The sequence below is a fragment of the Haliotis rubra genome, unplaced genomic scaffold (genome assembly GCF_003918875.1).
Source record: "Haliotis rubra isolate DU_JTF1 unplaced genomic scaffold, ASM391887v1 Scf233, whole genome shotgun sequence".
Taxonomy (NCBI): domain Eukaryota; kingdom Metazoa; phylum Mollusca; class Gastropoda; order Lepetellida; family Haliotidae; genus Haliotis; species Haliotis rubra.
Window position 1 is genome coordinate 473,380 of NW_025766370.1, and position 22,594 is coordinate 495,973.

The 22,594-nt window shown below is 37.9% G+C and overlaps 1 protein-coding gene across 2 annotated transcripts in view; it reads left to right on the forward strand.

The window, feature by feature from the left end:
• Positions 1–870: 870 nt before the first annotated feature.
• LOC124278221 (hypoxanthine-guanine phosphoribosyltransferase-like) overlaps positions 871–22,594 on the forward strand; it is a 35,471-nt gene continuing 13,747 nt past the window's right edge. Inside the window, exons 1-4 of one of the 2 annotated variants that reach the window (XM_046713946.1) lie at positions 871–982; positions 11,756–11,862; positions 12,411–12,594; positions 16,240–16,260. In XM_046713946.1, coding sequence (XP_046569902.1) covers positions 959–982; positions 11,756–11,862; positions 12,411–12,594; positions 16,240–16,260 — 336 coding nt within the window. In that variant the 5' untranslated portion in view covers positions 871–958. The remainder of the gene's footprint in view (positions 983–11,755; positions 11,863–12,410; positions 12,595–16,239; positions 16,261–22,594) is intronic. The other variant, XM_046713947.1, reaches the window with a different exon arrangement.

Here is a 22,594-nt window from a genome sequence, read left to right on the forward strand (position 1 = left end):
CCATGTGTGGAACATTTGTCAAGATTTTCAACACACATTAACCACCTTTCACAGAGTGAAATTTGAAATCTTCATGTCTGTATATATATAAAAATTAACTGAAATCTTCATGTCTGTTTGATTAATTGTCTGACTGATTATCGTTAATTAACCCAGGGGCCGGTTCGGGTGCGGGGACGGTTTGGGTTAAATATCCAGGGGCCGATTTGGGTTAAATATCCAGGGGCCGGTTCGGCTTGGGGCCGGTTCGGGTGTATCCCGAAAAAAATTGTCTTAAATATGTGTCATCCATTCACATATTACTATTAGGATATTAAATATTACTTTTAGGATTTGATCTCTTTCTAAATGAACGAATTTGTTTCCAGAACATAGCAGGATTGTGAACAGAATCATTCAATCTGTTCAATCTTTGATTACGGAGGTTAGATTTGAATTTTCTACATGAAGCACTATAAAACCAGCTTAGTCTTCGCTAGTACAAGCAGCCACACATACACATACACACGCATGCACGTCGTTGAACAGTAAACTGAACATATTAAGAAACCATTGAGTTTAAAGGGTAAAGTATATTAGTCAAAACACAATGGATTGAAATTAATGTCAATTCAATCTTACCTATTCATATGATAATTCATAGAAATGATTAAGTGAAAAGATTCATTATAACTCGTTCATAGGATTAAAATGACAATGAGTGTAAGCTTTCGTGCATAAAAGCAAATGATTAACCCAGCTTCGAGCTAAGACCCACTGACATACTTTTTCTATAATTATCAATCCATATGGACGAGCACTGTGAACATGCTCCATGAATCGGAATCCGAAACCGCAATCTAAGGGAGGTAACTGTCATTTTCTCACCCTTTCAACACGAGGCGAACACAATGGCACAACGTGTTTGACTACGCTCCCGGGATTTAACCGTTTTACCTGAAATAAGTATATTTTCACAATGGCAGAAGAAAAGTACATAAAGGTCAGTTAATTTGGTGGTTGTGAACGTTAAAGATCTACCAAACTCGGCGCCGATTCTCACGAGAAACAAACCATCAGCCCTTTTGAAATTAAATGTATGTTCAGATCTGGGTATATTATCCAAACTCAACTTATTATACATGCAGTGCGTATCGCGAGGGTCGCTGTCAGTGTAGGAATAGCCCATCTGATGTACCTGTGACCTCTGAGGCCCTCCACTGACCTCATTTGAGGCCCTGTATGGGTTTATGAAAGCAGGTGACATTGGGTCAGATTTGTCCTTGTCCTGCTAAATAAGATTGTGTACACTGTGTTCAGTATGTGGCAATTTATATTACCCAGGACCGGCGAAATGCATTTCAATTTGTCATTGTATATGCAGATATTTTTAATTTCTTCTGAAGTGTCTTAATGCTGTCACTTGATCTGCTGTGATGCTCATGGCTCCTAATACCTCAAATGTCAAGCTATCTAGAAGTTACAAGAGGTTTAGAACTAGGTTCAAGATAACAGGTATCAAGTTGTTCCCAAATATATATTGGTTTACTTTAAAACTATTAAGTTTCAAGGAACTGCACTGCACTAAATACTGATGTGAACCAATAATACTGACAGCTATTTCTCGATGTATTTTTTTTTGTACCAACAGTACCTTTGATGGTACCCTTATCAAGAGTGCCCCAATCATTGAAGTCAGGATTGTATGGTTTTAAGATAAACAGCACATTGCTTATAGTGTAAAGGGGGTCAACAGTGTGACTATATAAACCATTAGACTTCATTAAAATTGTAATTTGTAGGTCACATAGGTGAAAAACCTCTAACTTCCAATCTTTGTGCATGAAAAATAATCATATATAACTCTCATAAAATACATGATATAATTGCAAAATGTAAACGATACATAAACATATTTAAATCGATTCTTTCAAAACTAAATATCGATACAGTTGCAAAATGTATCGATAATTGTATTGTGTTAGAAAAAGTATCGATGCATCAGTGTATCGATGTATCATGGCATCCCTAGTAAATACATAAGTGCAGTGATGTTGAATATGGTGTTATAATTTTATATGCTGTTTTGCTAACTTAATTCAGACGCTCATTAGTTTTACTAACTTCTGTTATATTCTGCTTCTACACTGGTATTTGTAATATGCACCAAAAAATAAATGTCAAGTGAAGTTTTAATCTTCGGAGGGTCTCCTGAAATTTTGCTGACATAGTGGTTTTGAAGTTGATTTACTGGAGCAAATACGGTATTAACAGGATGCAAATTTAGTGAACAGCAGAGAAGGTCTCTAGGTGTAATAGCCGACTAATGTTTGACAGGTGACAACCTTTGACCTATCCGTCAACCTAACCTGGAGTTGATCAGTGTTTACAAAGCCAGTGCAGGGGTCAAAGTTTCAATTAATTTAGTTGCTTATGTAACCTGTTTCGCAAAAAATTTGAAGCACTATGCCATTCAGGGCTCGATTTAGTGTAATGTTACTTGCACTGGTGCAACCCAATATTACAAAGTGCAGCCTAGTTATTAGTCTAACTTGCACCAGGTGCAAGTCAATTTTTGTGTGGATAAACTTCTGAATAAAGCATCTAAATAATTCAATAGATTTTTTTTTCATTACATATTGCAATAAAAGCAGTGCAACTGGAATTTGGCAGGTGCATCTAGGTTTTTATCTAAGGTTGCACCTGGTGCAAGTAGGTTAACATCTCTTAAAGCGAGCCCTGCCATTCGTAAGCCTATGATAATATATAGAGATATGACTGGTCGTAACTTTACGAACTTATTGATTCAGGACCCTGTAGATTAATTTGACAACTATGCTTCCATGAAAGGTGCCAAATTGTACCTTGAAATATCTGAATGTGACCTTTTGAGACTGCCTTGTGTATCTCTGCATAATCAATATGGCTTATTCTTGTTCATTCTTGTGTTACATCAGATGAGATGATGAAGAGCTCCTTATGGAGAATAATCGGTTCTGCATCACCAGTCTTTAACCATCAGTGTGTGAAGTTTGGCTAATTGTTTTACTCACTTACATAACAGATGCATAGTTCCAGTGCTGGTCACTAATGTTTTTATAATCTGCATGATACTGAAAATGTGAATGAGGAGAATTTTAGTAAGTTTTGTGAGTGAAACAAATTATACTATTTTTATGCATGGCTGTGATGTTGCTTGGTTGCTTGTGTAGCAGGGCATGGAGACATCCCATAGATGACATCCCCCCTTGCTGATGGGGCTAACCTCTTTGGTCGTGTGGACAAGGTGTTCGACTTCGGATCAGAAGGTCCGTGGTTCGAAACCTAGCACAAAAGTCGAAAGGTTTATAGCAGCCACGTTTGGTGGGGTAACCTCGTGGTGAAAGTGTTCGCCGAAGACACGGGTACCATTCCCCACATGGGTACAATGTGTGAAGCCCATTTCTGGTGTCCCCTGTCGTGATATCGCTGGAATATTACTAAAAGCGGCATAAACTACTAAATCCATACTCACTCTCTCACTTACTTGTGCATGGGTCGGTGGGTTAAAGCGTTCGCCCGTCACACTGAAGACCCGAGTTTGTTTCCCCACATGGGTACACAATGTGTGAAGCCCATTTCTCGTGTTCCAACTGTGATATTGCTGGAATATTCCTAAAAGTGGTGTGAAACCATTCTCACTCACTTACTTATGGCAGCCGCTCTTGTGAACTTGTGAATTGGAACTACCTCGTCTGATATCCATTCTCATGATTCTAGGGGCGGTGGGGTAGCCTAATGGTTAAAGCGTTGGCTCGTCACGCCGAAGACCTGGGTTCGAATCCCCACATGGGCACAATGTGTGAAACCCATTTCTGGTGTCCCCTGTCGTGATGTTGCTGGAATATTGCTAAAAGCGGCGTAAAACCAAACTCACTCAGTCAGTCTCATGATTCTATACCACTCAGTTTTACAAAGGGATACTCAGATATTTAAATATACACTTGACATTATGAGACTCTGTTCGTGCATCCTGGAGAGATAAAAACTACCCCAATCAAAATGGAGTTGTATGTCATGTAGGGGTGGGTATTGCAGAGAAGTTGCATATTGCGATATATAGCGATGCGAAGGCATATGTTGCGATATGTATTGCAATATATTGCAAGAATATTTTTTTTACAAAAACTACTTATAATCGAGTCAATGCTTGATTTATAAAGCCAAAACACAACAACATCACTATGCTTGATTAAGCTTTAATAAAACCTTTTAATTATGACAAAATAACAATGTACCGTAAGGAATATTTGGCAGCACGAAGAACCCAGTTCTTTATCTGTGATGCGCGCCACAGGACCTTGTTTTCACAAGAACGCTGGGGTTGTCTTGATGCAGAATTAAATGTTTAAAGGAATGGCGAAATTACGATTCAGTGAAAACTAAATTATGCCTCGCAAAGTATGAAAAAACTAATGTGCCCTTTCTCGCAGATGGCAAGCGTCAAATGTTTCAAAGATTCAGTTATATTTTAATATATTCTAAAGAATGAGCACCTGTTGGTGTTGGAACTTAGTTTTAATAAAACCTTTTAATTATGACAAAATAAAAATGTACCGTAAGGAATATTTGGCAATAATGAAACAAGGAAAAGAACAATTTAAGAAACAGAAATATCCGAAGATTTCCGAGTGTTACAAAGTTTTCCGATTGCATGCCAAAATACCGGTTTTCGATCAGCGTATCGCAATAGGTATCGTTTTCATGTCTGAACCGGTAAATACTGGTAAACTGGTTATATTGCGCAGCCCTAATATCATGATAAATATCCCAGTCCTATATTTCCATTTTGGAAGTAGTGTCACAATTCCATATCTCTTATCACTGACACAGTTCAGAATTGTATTTTTGTGTTCTAGAGCGATAAATATCAGCAAATATAGGGCTTCTCTAGAGTGAGAGTTTGCCATAGATTGCCATGTAAGATTGCATCCTGTTCCATGTATTAATCAAATAAGAAGACTTATAAGTGAACCTGTAGCTGGAAACATTTTCCTCAGAACAAAAACAGGAGTCTTGAGGTACAAGATCTTGTGTATTCGACAAATTCTTGTAGCAAAATGACTAACAATATCGTAGCTTGTTTGTACCATGAAAAAACTGTAATGAAATTGGTGATCTGTTTTTAGTTGTTAACTGTTTAAAGTGGCGAATTGGTTCAGGGCCCCTTTCCTAGCAATTGTACTGCTAAGGTGATAGTAAGTCCCATGCTTTAACATGTTTAACATAGACTTACGACTGTCGTTGGGCTACGATCACTTAGTGGACCGGGGTCCAGGGTAATTACCACAGAATGAAGATTTGATTCACTGGACGATCAAAGATGTGCAGCTCCAAACCTCTAATTTATTTGATCATTTAATAATATATGAGACTGATTTACCATAAAAGAACATTAACACAGTAGTTACATTGTGTGACCCACATTGTATAATTTAGACCCATCATGAATGGTGTATGTAGTTATCTTCGTTATCTCATGTCCCAGTGGCCTAGATTAGTGCACATGAGGTCAGGACGCTGAGTGCGTCGTGAAAGAAAGAAAGAAAGAAACATTTGCTTGTCAGACTTTCTGTATTTTTGATCGAAGTTACACCGATATTTATCTATAAGGTCTGACCAATTTTATTTTTTGTTTTACAGATTTTTGTCCTCAGAAAACCTAAAGGCAGGAGGGAAAAAAATAAAAATAGGATCAACAGTCAAAGTAATATTCATTCTAAATACTCAAAGTATTTTACTTTTGGCAATTTATGAAGTGTATATGGGGCAAAAAACAATCTGAAAAAAACCTTTCTTTTGTAAGTTTACATTTTTGGTCAATAAAAACATTAGGATTTTATTTTTTGAGTGGGGAAAATTAATTTTTATGTTTGTCCTTATTCTTGAAAAAATACGACCGGCGGATCCGTAAAAGAAGAAATAAATTGGTCTGGGCTAATGAGTAGATATTTAGCAAACAGCTGTCATTCTCTGTGATCTATATTGATAGCCAACGCTAGATTCTAGGTGAGAGTCGGGCCACAGCAAACTACCTGTATGTTGTCTAAGTCAATGAATCTTGGAATAGTAGTCAGACTGATGATGCCATTAGGGTAGCCTAGTGGTTAAAGCATTCTGTCATTATCCTGAACACCTGGGTTTGCTTCCCCAAATGGGCACAATGTGTGAAACCTTTTTCTGGTGGCCCTTGCTGTGATATTGCAGGAATATTGCTGAAAGTGGCCTAATATGTTACTTAGTCACTCCAACTTGCTGACTTTATTCATGGCATGTCTATGTACTCGGATGACAAGATTCCTTGTTCAATATAAGTTGCTGGATTGTTCGGCCCAGACAGGATTATTTGCAGCCTCCTGTGACATGGCAGGAAAACTGTCTACACTATACTGTAAAGTTCAATGGTAGGGCACAACATTTACTTAAGGGCTGTTCATAATTTATGGCAAGGGGGATGATGATGATTTTTATGGAGAAGCATGTACAATGTGAATGATTCCCCCCTAGAATATATGTACAAAGAAAGTGACCCCTCCTGCATGTCATGTACAAAATCAAGTACCCCCCCTTCCCATAATTTTTAAGCGTTTTTTTTTTTCAATTTGTATGTACAAAATTGCTGATTGCCCCTACCTCCCCAGAACAAAATGGAACACACACACACACACACACACACACACACACACCCTCACCGCCACTCACCCACCCAATAAAATCATCATCACCCCCTAAAATCATCATCAGATGAAGCAGATATTGGTCAGACCTTGGTGACTTGTGTTGAAAACCTGTCAGCATCGAACAATGTGGGTTCTTCCTCTGGGTTTTGATTTTGAAATTAAAACCTTAACTAAGAATCGGTCAGTGAAGAAAATGGTGTGAAACTAAGAAAAACTTTAGTTCGCTATATCCGAAATATTTTCACATAATTCAGAATTGTGTTCTAAAATCTTATCTACATGTACATTTCATATATTAAATAAAATTAGCTAGAACATGTTTATGGTTGTTTCTCTGCTCCCATGACATCTTCGAGTGAGTTCAATATAAAAAATCATCCAAATGCACTAGTATGATGTAATTTCTGTTGATCGTAGACTAATTTTTTTTCGCTTTACTTCCGTGTTCGCTATATCCGTGTTCTACTGTAAAAAAAAAGTATCCTAGCTATGATTACATCTTCTTCAGACATCCAAATACACTACTTCTATGTATGTACTAAGATGCCAGAAAATTCTAAAAATATCCTAGCTATATTCTCAAAGGATGATGATTCTATAATCAGCCTGATCCTTTGTAGCAATTTCCAGATCATCCTGTCTAAATCTAGCACAAGTCTAAATATAGACCACTGCTGCCCCTCACTGAATATCACATGTATAATGTATTACACTCGGAACAGTGTCAAACATTGAATAACACTAACTCATAACAATGTCAATCACTGGATTGTCTGGCGCAGAATGGATATTTCATAGGCTGCCTTTATGTGAAAGGGATTTTGCATACACATGCTTTAAGGAGGTTGCATACTAAATATCAAAATGTCAAGAAATTGCTATATTTGGTGTCATTTTGTAGAAAAATGTGTCCCAAATCTAATTATGTAATAAAAATAGCAAGTCACCACGGCATTTGTTTGACAAGTGGCGCCCCCTTGTGGCATTGTCTGTAAAAAGTTATATGTCAATAAAAGTTCACTTAAAAGTAAATTGTTTACTTTTATTATTCAATATGTGTTTTTATATAAAGATATTTCAGTATTGATAGGAAATAAAGCTGGAAAATCAATTTTCAAGGCAGTATGTAGGATTTGACACTTTAATTAACTTCTAAACAACGACCGCCTCTGTGTTGTAGTGGTTAGAGCGTCCGCCCGTAGAGCGGAAGGTCGCAGGTTCGATCTCCAACCGCGTCATACCAAAAGACATTTAAATATGTTCTTGTTGGGCCCTGCCTGGCGCTCGGCATTAATGGGTACAACAAGGACTGGTCGGCTCGGGAGTCAGTATAATGTGTCTGAGTGGGGTATTCATGCTTCACTGCGGCATGGTATCTCAGTGGGCTAGCACTATAAAACCAGCTTCAGTCTGGGCTAGTACAAGCAGCCACACATACACACGCATGCACGTCGTCATATGAGCAAAATATTCTCAAGCACGACGTAAAACCCAATTTCACCTCACCTCTAAAAAACAGGAATTTAAGAAAAATATTGATCCATCAATGAAAAAAAAAGATTTTTATAATAACAAGATTTTTTTATAAAATGAATTTTTATATAGTAAATTCACACTAGATTAATATTCAAAAATAAAAACAATGTGTAACTAGAGGGTATCAACATTATCTCCAATTAAAACAGCATACCCAAATTAAATTTGATAAGGGGAGATAACTCTTGCCCAGGTTTACCTCAGGATAAATGCTTGTGTGGCCAAAGTATCATGAAGTATGATTAGAAGCAAGATAAAGGGAAATAACTGCGTAAAACTGTCACATCCTGTTGCATACGCCATATGTGCACAAACCACGGTATCCAACCTCTTTAAAACTTGGCATATTTAATGTATATCAAGCAGCATCAGGCCTAAATTTTTGGACCCATGAAGATCCGGGTTAGAATTGGCCTTCAGCAACCCATGCTTGTTGTAAAAGAGGACTAACGGGATCGGATGGTCAGGCTCGCTGACTTGGTTGACACATGTCATCGTTTTTCAATTACGTAGATTGATGCTCATGCTGTTTGATCACTGGATTGTCTGGTTGAGAATCGGTTATTTACAGACCGCTGCCATATAGCTGGAATATTGCCGAGTGCGGCATTAAACAACAAGCCAACCAAGCAGCCTAGAGTTTTCAGAATGATATGTTGTAAGCTACAGTTGATTAATGATGGCACTTTATTTTATCCCATTGTCAGGTACATTGATTGTTTCTGTTGTTATCCGTAACGCTTTCTCTCACCTGACGGCAGAGTAAACAGATGCTGCTGAAAAAACTAATCAATCTCTCTAGTCTGTGTGGCAACATGACCACGATTATTGTGGGATTAGTTGTTGTTTCCCCGCTGGTAAACCATGAAAGTGCTAGTTATACAAGGGCTGGTCAATACTGGTAATGAATGTTATCCAAGTACTGTCTTCACTAAGTGGAGGTTTCCATGGAAACTGTAAATAATGGGATTGTCTTGTTTCTATGGTTGCTTTTGGGAAATGAGCAGTTCACAGTATTCTGAGATGGTCATCATGTGTGTTTTTTGATGCTTTTATGAATTTTATGATATTATGTTTTATGAAAATCCTTTTAAGCTAATTATGCTAAGGGTCAGAATGATTTCTCTTCTTGCGACATGACATTTCAAGAATTCTGTGCTTCAGAGCAAAAATATGTGAACATCTTTGTTTAGTTACAGGTTCCATTAGTAAGATTTGTTTGTTGTTGAACTCGGAACTCCGCAGTGTTCAAGCTGTATGAGCTGTACCTTGCCTTGGCATGTTTAAGGCACCTGGGTACTGATCCACAACTAGGGCTGCGCAATATAACCGGTTTACTGGTATTTACCGGTTCAGACATGAAAACGATACGTATTGCGATACGCTGATCGAAAACCGGTATTTTGACATCCATTCGGAAAACTTCGTAACACTCGGAAATCTTCGGATATTTCCGTTTTTTTAAATTGTTCCTTTCCTTGTTTCATTTGTGCCAAACATTATTTACATTTTTATTTTGTCATGATTAAAAGTTTTTATTAACGCCTAATCAAGCATTGTGATTTTGTTGTGTTTTTACTTTATAAATCAAGCATTAACTCGATTATACGTATTTTTTGTTAAAGAAAACTTCTTGCAATATATTGCAATACATATCGCAATACATGCTTTCGTATCGCAATTTATCGCAATATGAAAATTCCTTGCAATACCCACCCCTATCCACAACGTGTTTGTAGCTTGTCATTTGTAAACCTACGATATACATGTACCAAAGAGTTACGATGGATTGTAACGTTACGAAGACTTTGCAGATCAGGACGCAGGAGCTTTTTAGCCATTCCACTGGCGGTGTAGTTCTACAACCTCTGATATGTGAAATATACTGAGTGTCGTATAACCAAGCCACAAAGCAACAGAACACAAACACCTTTTCATTGCAAATACCGGTTTTGATATAACTTTGTCCTGCTATTACTGAATATGATCGTAAAATATCACATTATTGAAAACATCCAATATATTGGGCTTATTCCTGGTTTCGAACTTGCAAACCTTCCCTTACTAGCTTAGCGGTTATATCAACTAGGCTGTAGATCGCTGTGAAGAATGAAATTGTTTGTCAGTATGAACCATGTGTTCCTCTCAAGACAGGTAGTGCGGACAGCGCACATACAGGACACGGGTCATGCATGCAGAGCATGTGCATTGTGCGTGCAAGGCAAGGCATCGGCTGCCAGTCACATCCCAGTTGATTTCAACAGTAATACCAAATATGAAAATTATATCTAAAGTATATCTTGGTTGGTTCATAAGTTGGATCAATACCTCTTCCTCCGGTTTTGTTTGAAAAAGTATGCCCTTGGCCTCGGGAAATCGGGTTGGGCCTTTCAGCCTCACAAACACGAGGGTCCAGGGGACCCCCAATTATTAGTTTTAAGGGTCCTAGCGGGCAATGTGAGGGTCTTGTGAAGTAACGATGTCGATAACTGAATGTTTTGATAATTTCTTTAGAGCTTGGAATGAATCGTTGATCATGTGGACTGATGGTTGAAATGATGCAAGTAGCAGCTCTGAAAGAAACAACCAAACACTTAGTCTCGGTCAGGTGTTGTAGGATTATTTTCTACATTTGTCCGACAAAAGATCGATCGAGTGATCAAACTAATGTTAGACAGAATTAAACAATAAACTGCACAACTTGCAGAATACAAGGTTCATCCTTTGTAATTTCTTCAGCACTCATTCTCAGATAAATGTAAAAGAGCAAATGACGAAAGCATGAAATCCGAGGTCGAGAAACCTGTTTATTCACGACTGTCAAGTAACCACCATGCTTGGGGATTTTACGGGACGTTTTAATCACCTCACGCCGTGTTCGCACCCACTCGAGTTGGTCCACGTGATTGAATTAATTAGGGTCAAGCGCTTCAGTTAGTACCGTGGAGCACACCCGTCTCGCGTACACAAGACGATAGGCTGTCTTGCGTACACGGTACGTCTCTGACTGGTCATAGATGTGTTGTGCATAGGGCTAGCTATAGATATACATCATAGAGATCGATCATCGATAAATGAATATCGATCGATTATAGATAAATATCGGAGAAGTAACTTTGAGCAAGAAACTACAATACAAGTAGTTTGATAGCAATCAACATGTTTCACATCGGTTGTGAGTGGTGACATGTGTAGGTTCGGATGACCAACAAAACTCCGTCCTGAACATACTTCAGCAGCCCATGTATATTTTTGTAATAAATTTTACAATTATTTCATCACAGTGGTTCATGTATGATATTATCCATTACCCACTTTTCATATCGATAATCAATATTAATGATTCCTATCGACGATATTTCCGATTATTGATCTTTTAAGCCAGCCCCATTTGTGCATAAAGTGAATGATATTGTGCGTCCCTTTGGACACGTAGTGAATTTTTTGTCTGCGTACATTCTGTACATTTGTGTACTGGACCCACATTTGCATGTCATGTAAAACCCGTGGTTTTTTTCCAGATCGCCGATGACTACCAAGGCTACCCACTGGACATGTTCTGTATACCCAAGCACTATGAACAGGACCTGCAGCATGTGCTCATTCCCTCAGGACTTATCAATGACAGGTAAGTAGCACATCCTGCTTTTGGGGGTTTCGGGCCTTAAAGAATAATTTTTGGTGCCAAACAAACACTTCTTTGAGGGTAGTCCGAGTTAGATGCAGTTTGTTGGCTTTCACTGTGAGTGGTTATCTTCTGGCACCAAGAAATGATAGTGTTTTTAAGATATCCACAGTATAATATCACTGCTTTTAGTTTTTACATTTGGGACTGATCATTTCAGTTCGTTTTGGAAATGCCAAAATCCGATATACCCACCTTAATGCTTAGGTTTTAGAAATTATGAAACTGATTGGTTCATGGAAAAGTTCATGACATTTTTGTGAGAGATTGTCATGAAATTTGGTGTACTTTTCCCATTTGAATGGTAGAATTGTGAGAGAAATCATGAGTGACTTGCAGTTCTACATTTTGCAGACTGAAGCGAAAATGTGGTACCGGTATATTTTTCTGATTTGAAGAATAGATTGCCTGGCAAGAGACATCATGCGTCACTTGCAGTTCAACACTTTTCAAAGTGAAGCGAAACTTTGATATGTTTTTCTCATTTACAGGATAGAGCGTCTGGCGAGAGACATCATGCGTGACTTCTCTCATGAAGCCATTGTAGGCCTGTGTGTCCTAAAGGGGGGCTACAAGTTCTTCACGGATCTTCTCGACAAGCTCAAAGCGCTCAACAGAAATAGTGAAGTTTCCGTTCCCATGGCCGTTGACTTCATTCGGTTAAAGAGTTACAGGGTATGTACACCTTTTTGTTGGAATGAAGCTGGTTCTTGGGTGGGTGGATGGGTGTTGCTCTACTCTTTCCTATCACATAAAAATCTGAGTTCCTGAAGTTTTTTGGGGTGAAAGGTGAGGTGAGATGGTGAGGTTTGGTGGTGATGAGTGAGGTTTAGTGGTGAGGGGTAAGGTTTAGGGTGAGATGGTGAGGTTTTGGGGGTGAGGGTGTACGAGTTTTCAGTCTTACAAAGTCATGTTTTGGGTGGATTTGTATGTTGTTTTAATGTCTAAAAATGAAGGCTTTTCCTTTGTCGGTATAAACAAACAACATGTTAAGCAGTGTGGATCACATTGGATTTGTTTGTTTGTTGTCTAACGCTGCACTCAGCAATATTCCAGCTATATGACGGTGGTCTATAAATATGTGAGTCTGGATCAGACAATCCAGTGATCAACATCATGAGCATCGATCTACGCAATTGGGATACAATGACGTGTGTCAACCAAGTCAGTGAGCCTGACCACCCGATCCCGTTAGTTGCTTCTTATGACAAGTATGGATTACAAAAGACTAACCCAGTCTTCACAGGTGCAAGTCCATGTGCAATGTATGCTCCAAAACTAAAGTAAAATGTATTGACAGTTGTTGACAGTAGGGATGTTTATGAAAATGATACTAGATTAATAATTCACTGAAACATTTACGTTAAGGTTACCATGGTTACCATGGACACTAAGAAGGCAGATAAATCAGTTTAAACATATAATAGATCAGCCTGGTTCATATTTAGAGTAAGTCAATTAATTGCAGGTTGAGACAGAAGCCGTATGTTGGCGTATCATGATACATTGAAGCCAGTACATCAATACGAAACTTTCCAATCAGTGTCAACCATAGGAGATGGTGGGTTGTCTTCCACGTGTTTATACACGTGAAGATCGGGTTAGAATTGATCTCCAGTAACCCATGCTTGTCGTAAGAGGCGACTAACGGGATCGGGTGGTCAGGCATGCTGACTGGGTTGACACATGTCATCGTATCCCACTTGTGTAGATCGATGTTCATGCTGTTGATCACTGGATTGTCTGGTCCAGACTCGATTATTTACAGACTGTTGCCATATAACTGCAATGTTACTGAATGCGGTCTAAAACTTAACTCACTCACTCACTCCTCCACGTGTTTATATTACATTTTAACATTTACCATGGTGAATTTGGAGGCAACATTCTCGTAAGCTCTGCCTCACCATCGTATCAATAGATTGTCATATAGGATTTGCTTAACATAGTATTTTTTAGCATGTCTACTTTTCGCACTTAGTTTTGTTGGATGAGGAATTGGGTCAAAACATTTTTCAATACTACATATTACTTTTGGAACTGATTCCTACATTACTCTGGGACACGGGTGGCCTTGTGGTGTAGGTCTTTGTTGTTCTCCATGCAGAGTTGTGTCCCTTGGGTGCACCAGGAACCTATGATTTTGGGTTGGAATCAAGTTTCATCATGATTGTTAAAATGTTTATCAGAAGAATTCCAATGCTCGTGGTAACCGTGGCAACCTTCATCAGTTCAGGCCTTATTTCATGCTGTGATGTAAGTGGAATTCTGTTTCAAGCACTGTTAAACCCAGCCCTTTCCCTTGCAACATTGGAAAGTGTGATTGATGTGATGAGGTTGAAAGTGGTATGGAGACTAGTTGTCATGTTTACAGCACAGCAAAATATTTTCAGTTCTGGCTCTTCGATTTAATTCTGCTTCTGTCACTTAAATCACAAAACATTCTGGGCAGATGTTGTTTGACTGCTGGCATTCCAGATTACTCAATATAAAGTTTTTAAAAAGGACATGCCTCCTGTGGCTGGAGCAAAAAAAAAGCAATGTGATTAGAAACATTGTCACTGGGAAGAATTAATAACAATAATCGATAAGAACACTATGTCATTGATAATAGCTGACATACACTATTGTGATGTTAAATTTAGAGTACAGCAAAATGTTTCTCAGTTCTGACTATTTGAATTTACATAAATCACAAAAGTATTCTGCACTGATGATTTTTGACTGCTGACATTTCAGATTATTCAATAATAAGTTTTGTGATAAGGTTTTTCTAACTACAAATGGCTAAAAAGATCAGTTATCGGAAATATTGTCGATGGGAAGAATTACTGACAATAAACGATATGAAAACCGTGTCATCGATAATAGCTAACGTACTGTGATGAACGAACGTTTAAAGCCAAATGTTTTTCAGCAGTTACTATTAGTGTTGGGAATTGGTTAAAATCTCATAATTGATGATTGGTTCATTACAACCGATCAGTTATCGAAAATAATTGGTTAGCGTCATTTATTAAATTTTCCTGGTTATGTTTGTTAATGCACACAAAAATAAAGAAAAAACATATGTAGCTCTTTCGGGCTTTTTTCAAATTTCACATCTTTAAAGGATGACTAGTATGTTAGGAACATAAATTTCCTGGAGTCTTCAAGATAAATTCAATCATGACAAGGAACGAGCTTGTTGTGCTTTTGAAATGTAACAGACACAACCAACCTTGTGAAAAATATTGTTAATGCAAACAAGTGTTCCAAAATTGTTTGTGTTCGATTACGAGAAAACATAATCGATTGCTTGGTCGTCTAGTCTTTGCGACCAATCTACGATTATTTCAGTTAATCAGACCACCACTAGATACTATTAGATTAAATTTTTCTTTTGTACATGACAGTGATGAACCTAGTCTGGATTGATGTCGTTTGACTGCTGATGTTCAGTAAATTGTACTGGTGAGTGTAATTGACCAATCATTATCAGTCTTACAGAGAATGTTGGAATTCTTGTTACACAATACCTGTAACTCTCACGCCTATTGCTTGAGATGCACATTTTTATTACTCATATCACATTGTCACGACAAACCTGACATTGTCACGACATACCTGACATTGTCACGACAAACCTTACATTGTCATGACAAACCTGACATTGTCACGACATACCTGACATTGTCACGACATACCTGACATTGTCACGACAAACCTGACATTGTCACGACGTACCTGACATTGTCACCACGAACCTGACATTGTCACGACATACCTGACATTGTCACCACAAACCTGACATTGTCACGACATACCTGACATTGTCACGACATACCTGACATTGTCACCACGAACCTGACATTGTCACGACATACCTGACATTGTCACGACAAACCTGACATTGTCACGACAAACCTGACATTGTCACGACATACCTGACATTGTCACGACAAACCTGAACAAATTTCATGTCAAACTGTTTTGACCACTTAAAATCATGCAAAAAGGCCTGAATATATCGTCTGAAGGACACATCCCAAAATGAACTTCAGAAGGTGTGTTCATGTAATGAGGGCTCTGATTATATTAAGGGGCTGTGGGGTAGTCTAGTGGTTAAAGCAGTTCCTCATTGTGCCAAAGGCCTAGGTTTGATTCCTGACATGCATACAATGTGTAAAGCCCCCAGTGTGATATTACAGGAATATAACTTAAGGCAGGATTAAGCCCACCTCACTCATTCACTCACTCAGATTACTTTTTTGTAGTTCTAGCTATTTCTATCTCAAATAAGTTTGTAGATGTGTTTTATGTTTGTCTATTTTGTTATAGTCTACCTACGGAAGTAAAGAGGTAAATTTTCTTTACTAGATGTTGTATGTAGCCACTAGCACAGATTCATCAGTTAGATATTATATTTTTTCTTTGAAAATATTTTCATTATTGTTCATTAATTAACTAACATGTTATCTTCATTATTGAAGTATCATTTTTTGTGGTATTATTATTAATATTCTAATGAATGCGTGGTGTGCACACAAGAGTTGATTACACATTTGTTCATAGTCATTGTCATTTTAGCACTGCTTCAGATGTTTAAGAGCGTATTTTTTTCATATATAACATTGCTTTGGGAAAATATTCTCTATTTATAAGGATTTATAGAAGTAATATTATATTTCTCCAGTATACTCTGAACTTAAGCTTGTCTCTTTTTATAAATACAAACGTTTACAAATCAAAATTTTCTAATAAACTTACAAATATGTATACAAACATGCTAAAGAGTTATTTATTGTTTAAAAATTCGGCTACAAGATCTAGTTTGAAATTTACCTCAACTTACTATATTCTTCTTTATTTATGTTAATTTAATGGAAGTGAGAGTTGCCTGTATCTCTCCTGCCTTTTTATCTGTCTATCTATCTGCCTACCTTTCTATCCACCCACCTGTATATCTATCCATCCACCTGTATATCTATCCATCCACCTGTATATCTATGCACCCTTCTATCCTTTGTCTCTTTTGTATCATATATATATTGTATTATATACTCATATTGTTGAAATCTGTTGACCTATGACATAGAAAGGTTGCATTTGAAAGATTTCAATTTAAACAATTTCTCAAGGAACATCCTCTGATATCAAACAGGCCGTGACATGCCCTGATATGGCTGAAACACTGTTCAAAACATTGATAATCACTCCTGATCAGATGGCTGCCACAACTGCCTTTGCCGTTAAGTGTAAGATGTCTGTTTGTCTCAACACTAAATGTTTTAGGATATTTTTTTGGCATTAAAAGTGTGGTAGGCAGAATAATAAGATATTTTTGTGAATATGTACATTTTCACTATTCTATGGTAATGGACATTCAAATATTGAAGGAACATTGGGGTAGTCTAGTGGTTAGAGCGTTCACTAGTCACGCCGAAGACCCAGGTTCGATTCCCCACAAGTACAATGTGTGAAGGCTATTTCTGGTGTCCCCTGCCGTGATATTGGTGGAATGTTGCTAAAAGTGTCGTAAAACTAAACTCACTCACTCATTCAAGTATTGAAACTTTTCTTATTTTATTGCATTTTGGAAACCTTTTTTAATATATTAGTCCAGGAATGATATTTACTGAATATTGATTTTATGATAACTGCCTAAACTTAAAGTTTTCCATTTGTCAGGAATTCTTTTGTTTGTGTAGAAAAAATTAACATGCAGTGTGTGGAAGTCAAAATATCACATGTGCTGCATTCTGTTGTTTGTTTTGATGAACAGTACCGATTCCAACTCATGTTCTGTCCTTGGAAATATATTAATAATGTTCACAGTTGTTTGTGTATCACAGCTGTTACATTTACACAAAGCGGTAAATATAATTAAAATCTCAAAGCTGAGGTAATGATTCCAAAATATATACATTAACACATTTATTTGGTAAAATCTAATGCATCTTTCATTAAGGGTCATCTTTCATCTTTCATTATTTATTAAAGCAAATATGATATCATTAGCCTGAAACACTAATTACCATAGTAGTTATCTGTCAACACACCTGTACTGAAGTATGCAAGTTCTGTCGTGGTTATTACAATGACATAATATAACTGTTTATCTTGCCTCACACATCAGTATCGTTTTCTGATTGGCTGAGCACTGTTCTATTATTTTCAATGTACCCCGCTAACAAGCGAGTACCATTTTCTATGTACCCCGTTGGGAATGCCGAACTCATTATCGGCATTTATCTCGAATAACATTGAATCACGTATGATGTACAGAAATTACCGATATTTTGCGAATGCAAATCGTTGGAAGGGAGATAACTCTAAATTTGTTTTTTCTTGTCATCTTGTCGTCTGGTACTCCATACTATGATCCAATACCCGTGCTTCAAACAGTTCAAAATTACCATTGAGGTGTTCGGTAAGATAAATATGTTGTTCACTGGTTCCTGGGGCCCATGGGTTGATGTACCCTCGATGTTTCTTTATGTTCCCCCCACCTTTCGGGCTCAGGGAACATAAACAAACATTGAGGGTACATCAGCCCATGTCCTCCTGGAGACCAGTGAACAACTTATATTGTTTTACATCTCACTTTGATTTTATCTAGTGTGTTAATCTCATTCAAAGATTCATAAATATTGTTTATTCATTCTGTTTCGATTCACTCATGAATTTGGTGAATAGAACCGTATCACTTCATGAATTCAATTCATTATTATAGTTTGGCATGAAATGCATGTGGACCCGTTTTTTTGTAAATATCTCTTCATCCAATGACCCAATCGATCTTAAACTGTGCAAGTGGATGTTTTGTCAGACAACCTAATCACATTGTAAATCACCGATTTTATGCACTTGTATTAAAGAATCTGTCTATGTAACTGTCAACAAAATAAACAGCAGAACGCAGAATGCTTGCAGAGGGCGGGAGCCAATGACCTGTAACAGCGGCAGTGACTACTTCTAGCTGTCATCATGAAAGCTTATTCAGATTATGCTAAACGTTTAATTAAAATGTGTTGAATTATTTTTAAAAAGAGAGCAAACGTAGCAAACCGATTTATAAGGTGTCGGATTACATGAAACTACAACTTTTGCTCTTGGCATGAAAAGAACACCGTGCTAAAAATGGTGAAAAATAAACCAACAACCAATAAACAAAACCTTGTACAAAAAGGTAGGCATCCAAAGTTAGACTCTTTTGACATCAGGGTCATCAGGGATGTCATTCGCCGGCTATTTGCAAAATTTAAAGATTTTAACCTACAGAATAATTCTCACTGGTGACTAATGGGTTTTGTGGTTAATGTTGAACAACTCAGAGAAACAAACTCCGTATGATGGTTAACAGTTGGCACCCACCTTACCCTATTCACGACCTGTGACACCTCTTCATACCTGTCACGTGCATAGCTGACCTACATTGACGAACGTTGACCTTTATGACCCAACACTGCCGCTGTTACAGGTCATTGGCTCCCGCCCTCTGCAAGCATTCTGCGTTCTGCTGTTTATTTTGTTGACAGTTACATAGACAGATTCTTTAATACAAGTGCATAAAATCGGTGATTTACAATGTGATTAGGTTGTCTGACAAAACATCCACTTGCACAGTTTAAGATCAATTGGGTCATTGGATGAAGAGATATTTACAAAAAACCGGGTCCACGTGCATTTCATGCCAAACTATAGTGGTCGCTAGAATCGAATATTTGCAAATATTTATGAGAGAGCGTTTTTACTTGGAAGTACACGTAGTTAGTTGTTTGTTAAAATGTGATATGCAAAATGGAATGTATCCAAGTAGCCCAACTTATGTAATTTTACCAACGCCACTTATAGCACTATTAGGCAGTAAGCTACATTGTTTGTAACGTATTGCTTTTTTTGCTTATAGATAATATCAGTTATATGTTTCAACTTAAATAATTACATGATTTTATTTCCTTGATAATAAACACGAAAAGTATTCATGAATAAATATTCATATTCGTTGCTATATGTTTTCATGAAATATATCATATGTGCCTCATAGTGTATATGTTGCAGCCCTGGGGTGATGGGGTAGCCTAGTGGTTAAAGCGTTTGCTCGTCACGCTGTAGACCCGGGTTCGATTCCTCATATGGGTACAATGTGTGAAGCCCATTTCTCGTGTCCCCGCTGTGATATTGCTGGAATATTGCTAAAAGCGGGTGTAAATCCAAACACGCTTACAGCCCTATTGTTCATATAACTTCCAGTGAAATTGTGAGTGAACTGATCGACAGACTGCACCAACTAACCATTATTTAGAGCAACCATAAAGATACTGCAGCTCATGTCTTGAAGCGAACCCCAGTTGACAGAGTACAGCACATATATGAAGTCCCCAACACTGCTTTGTTACTCTCAGGAGACATCTTAGGTGTTCAGACGCAGCTGACAAAGTTCACACTAGCAAGCTTTTGAGTGCTATAATTCTGAACAAGTTCTCAATGAAATACACAATGCCATTTTAGAAAGTGGTCAAATGTAACATATGTTATATTTGGGATTACACGTTCTTAGTAAAGTACAGATTCTAGTAATAGGCACCTAATTGCCTAATCACCTAATCCACTGTGGAAGCCGCGGTGGCTGAGCGGTCTAGGTGTCTGACTTTGTGTGCTGGCGATTAGGTGCCTGACTCTGGGGGTGCGGGTTCGAATCCCGGATGGGACTCAACCCAAAAAGTACTAGAATCTGTACTTTACTAAGAAAGTGTAATCCCAAATATAACATATGTTAATTTCTCAATGTTTCAATTTTTCTACAAATTAAGACTGAATATGACTAGTACTGATGTACACATAACTAGTTTGTCATGTTCAAGCAGAACAAGCGACAAAGGTTTCCATGTGTCTTCTGGATAAATCTTAAATATGGAGTGTGGGGTAGCCTATTGGTTAAGCGTACGCTTGTCACGCCGAAGAGTGTTCGATTCCCCACATGGGTGCAATGTGAGGAGCCCATTTGTGGTTTCCGCTGGGGTTATATTACTGGAATATTGCTGACAGCAGTGTAAAATTAAACTCACTCACTAATCTGAAATACACCCCAAATTCTAAAGCTGTAGCCATGGATCAGTGTCAAGGTCACTCTGTGAAAGTATCAGTGAGTGAGTGGGAGAGAGAGGGAGTTTAGTTTTACGCCGCTTTTAGCAATATTCCAGCAATGTCATGGCGGGGGACACCAGAAATGGGCTTCACACATTGTACCCATGTGGGGAATTGAACCCGGGTCTTCGGCGTGACGAGCGAACGCTTTATCCTCTAGGCTACCTCCATCAGTCAGTGTGTACATGGAGGTCAGCTCTTATCAAAAGCAGTAGACTGACATTTAATCACAGAACTATAGATACATTTTGAAACATTGCCTTAAAAAAAATTAATATTCCAAAAGGATCGCAGAAGAATTAGTAAATTCTTAATTTCCTCGCACTGAGGTAATCAAGACTTTGCTCAATCAGTTCAGAGTGAGTTCTACTCCTTCTTGGATTTATTCTATTAAACTTATCTGTTCTCCTCCAAGTTCCTGTAAATTCTCATCTGTATCCCTCACTAATGACAAAGGGTTAAATGAACATATCTCTCCTCCATGAACTAAAAAGAAGTGCTCAAGCTTTATTTACCGTCAAAAGTTACGTTGTGTCAAAAGTGAGGTGTCAGCACTTTTTGCCAACCCTGTTTGTGTGTGTATAGCAGATTGGTGTGTGTTGCCTGCATCTTTTACTCCAATATACTAAGATCTGTATTGCGACATGTGCTGCAGTAAACTGAGATAAACATACTTTAGAAACTGGCCACCATGAAATGAAGAAAAAACAGCACCATTCATTTGCTGTCCTATCTAGTTGGGCATGTCTCATTGTTATGTGTTTTGGGCTTACAAGTGAAAGACAGACAAAAACTATCAGCAGTTTCAACAGGTCTGATCATTTTTATGCCATTGTTACAAAGTTTTTGTAGCTTTAGAATTTGGTGTTTGTGTGGTGTGCACATTTTTCTACCTCGTTCTTTTGTTATGGAAGGGAAAGTTTTGTCAGAGAAACTATTCATGATCAAATTGTGCAACAAGGGAATTAACTCATGTACTTCAGTATGTGTTTGTTCCGTGCTATTTCTGGTCATGTTTTTGATCTAAGAAAATAAAACATTGACCTCACTCCACTCTAGACCAGGGACCCGTGAAGATCCGGGTTAGAATTGGTCTTCAATAACCTGCGCTTGTCGTAAGAGGCGACTAACGGGATCGGGTGGTCAGGCTTGCTGACTTGGTTGACACATGTCATCGTATCTCAGTTGCACAGATCGATGCTCATGCTGTTGTTCACTGGATTGTCTGGTCCAGACTCGATTATGTACATGTTGCCGCCATGTTGCTGGAATATTGCTGAGTGCAGCGTTAAACAACAAACCAACCAACTAAACCAGGGCTCTCTTTAAGGAAATGAAACCTACTTGCACACGGTGTAACCTTAGGTTGCACCTGACAATATCAGGTTGCACCTGCAGCTCAATATAAAATTATATTATAATGATTTACTTTTGGGATGATATATTGATTAACACATTATTATAGCAGAATTTGTTTGGGTCTGATAAGATCATGTTATCTTACTTCATAAAATTACTTGACATGATCAGTAACCGTCATTGAATC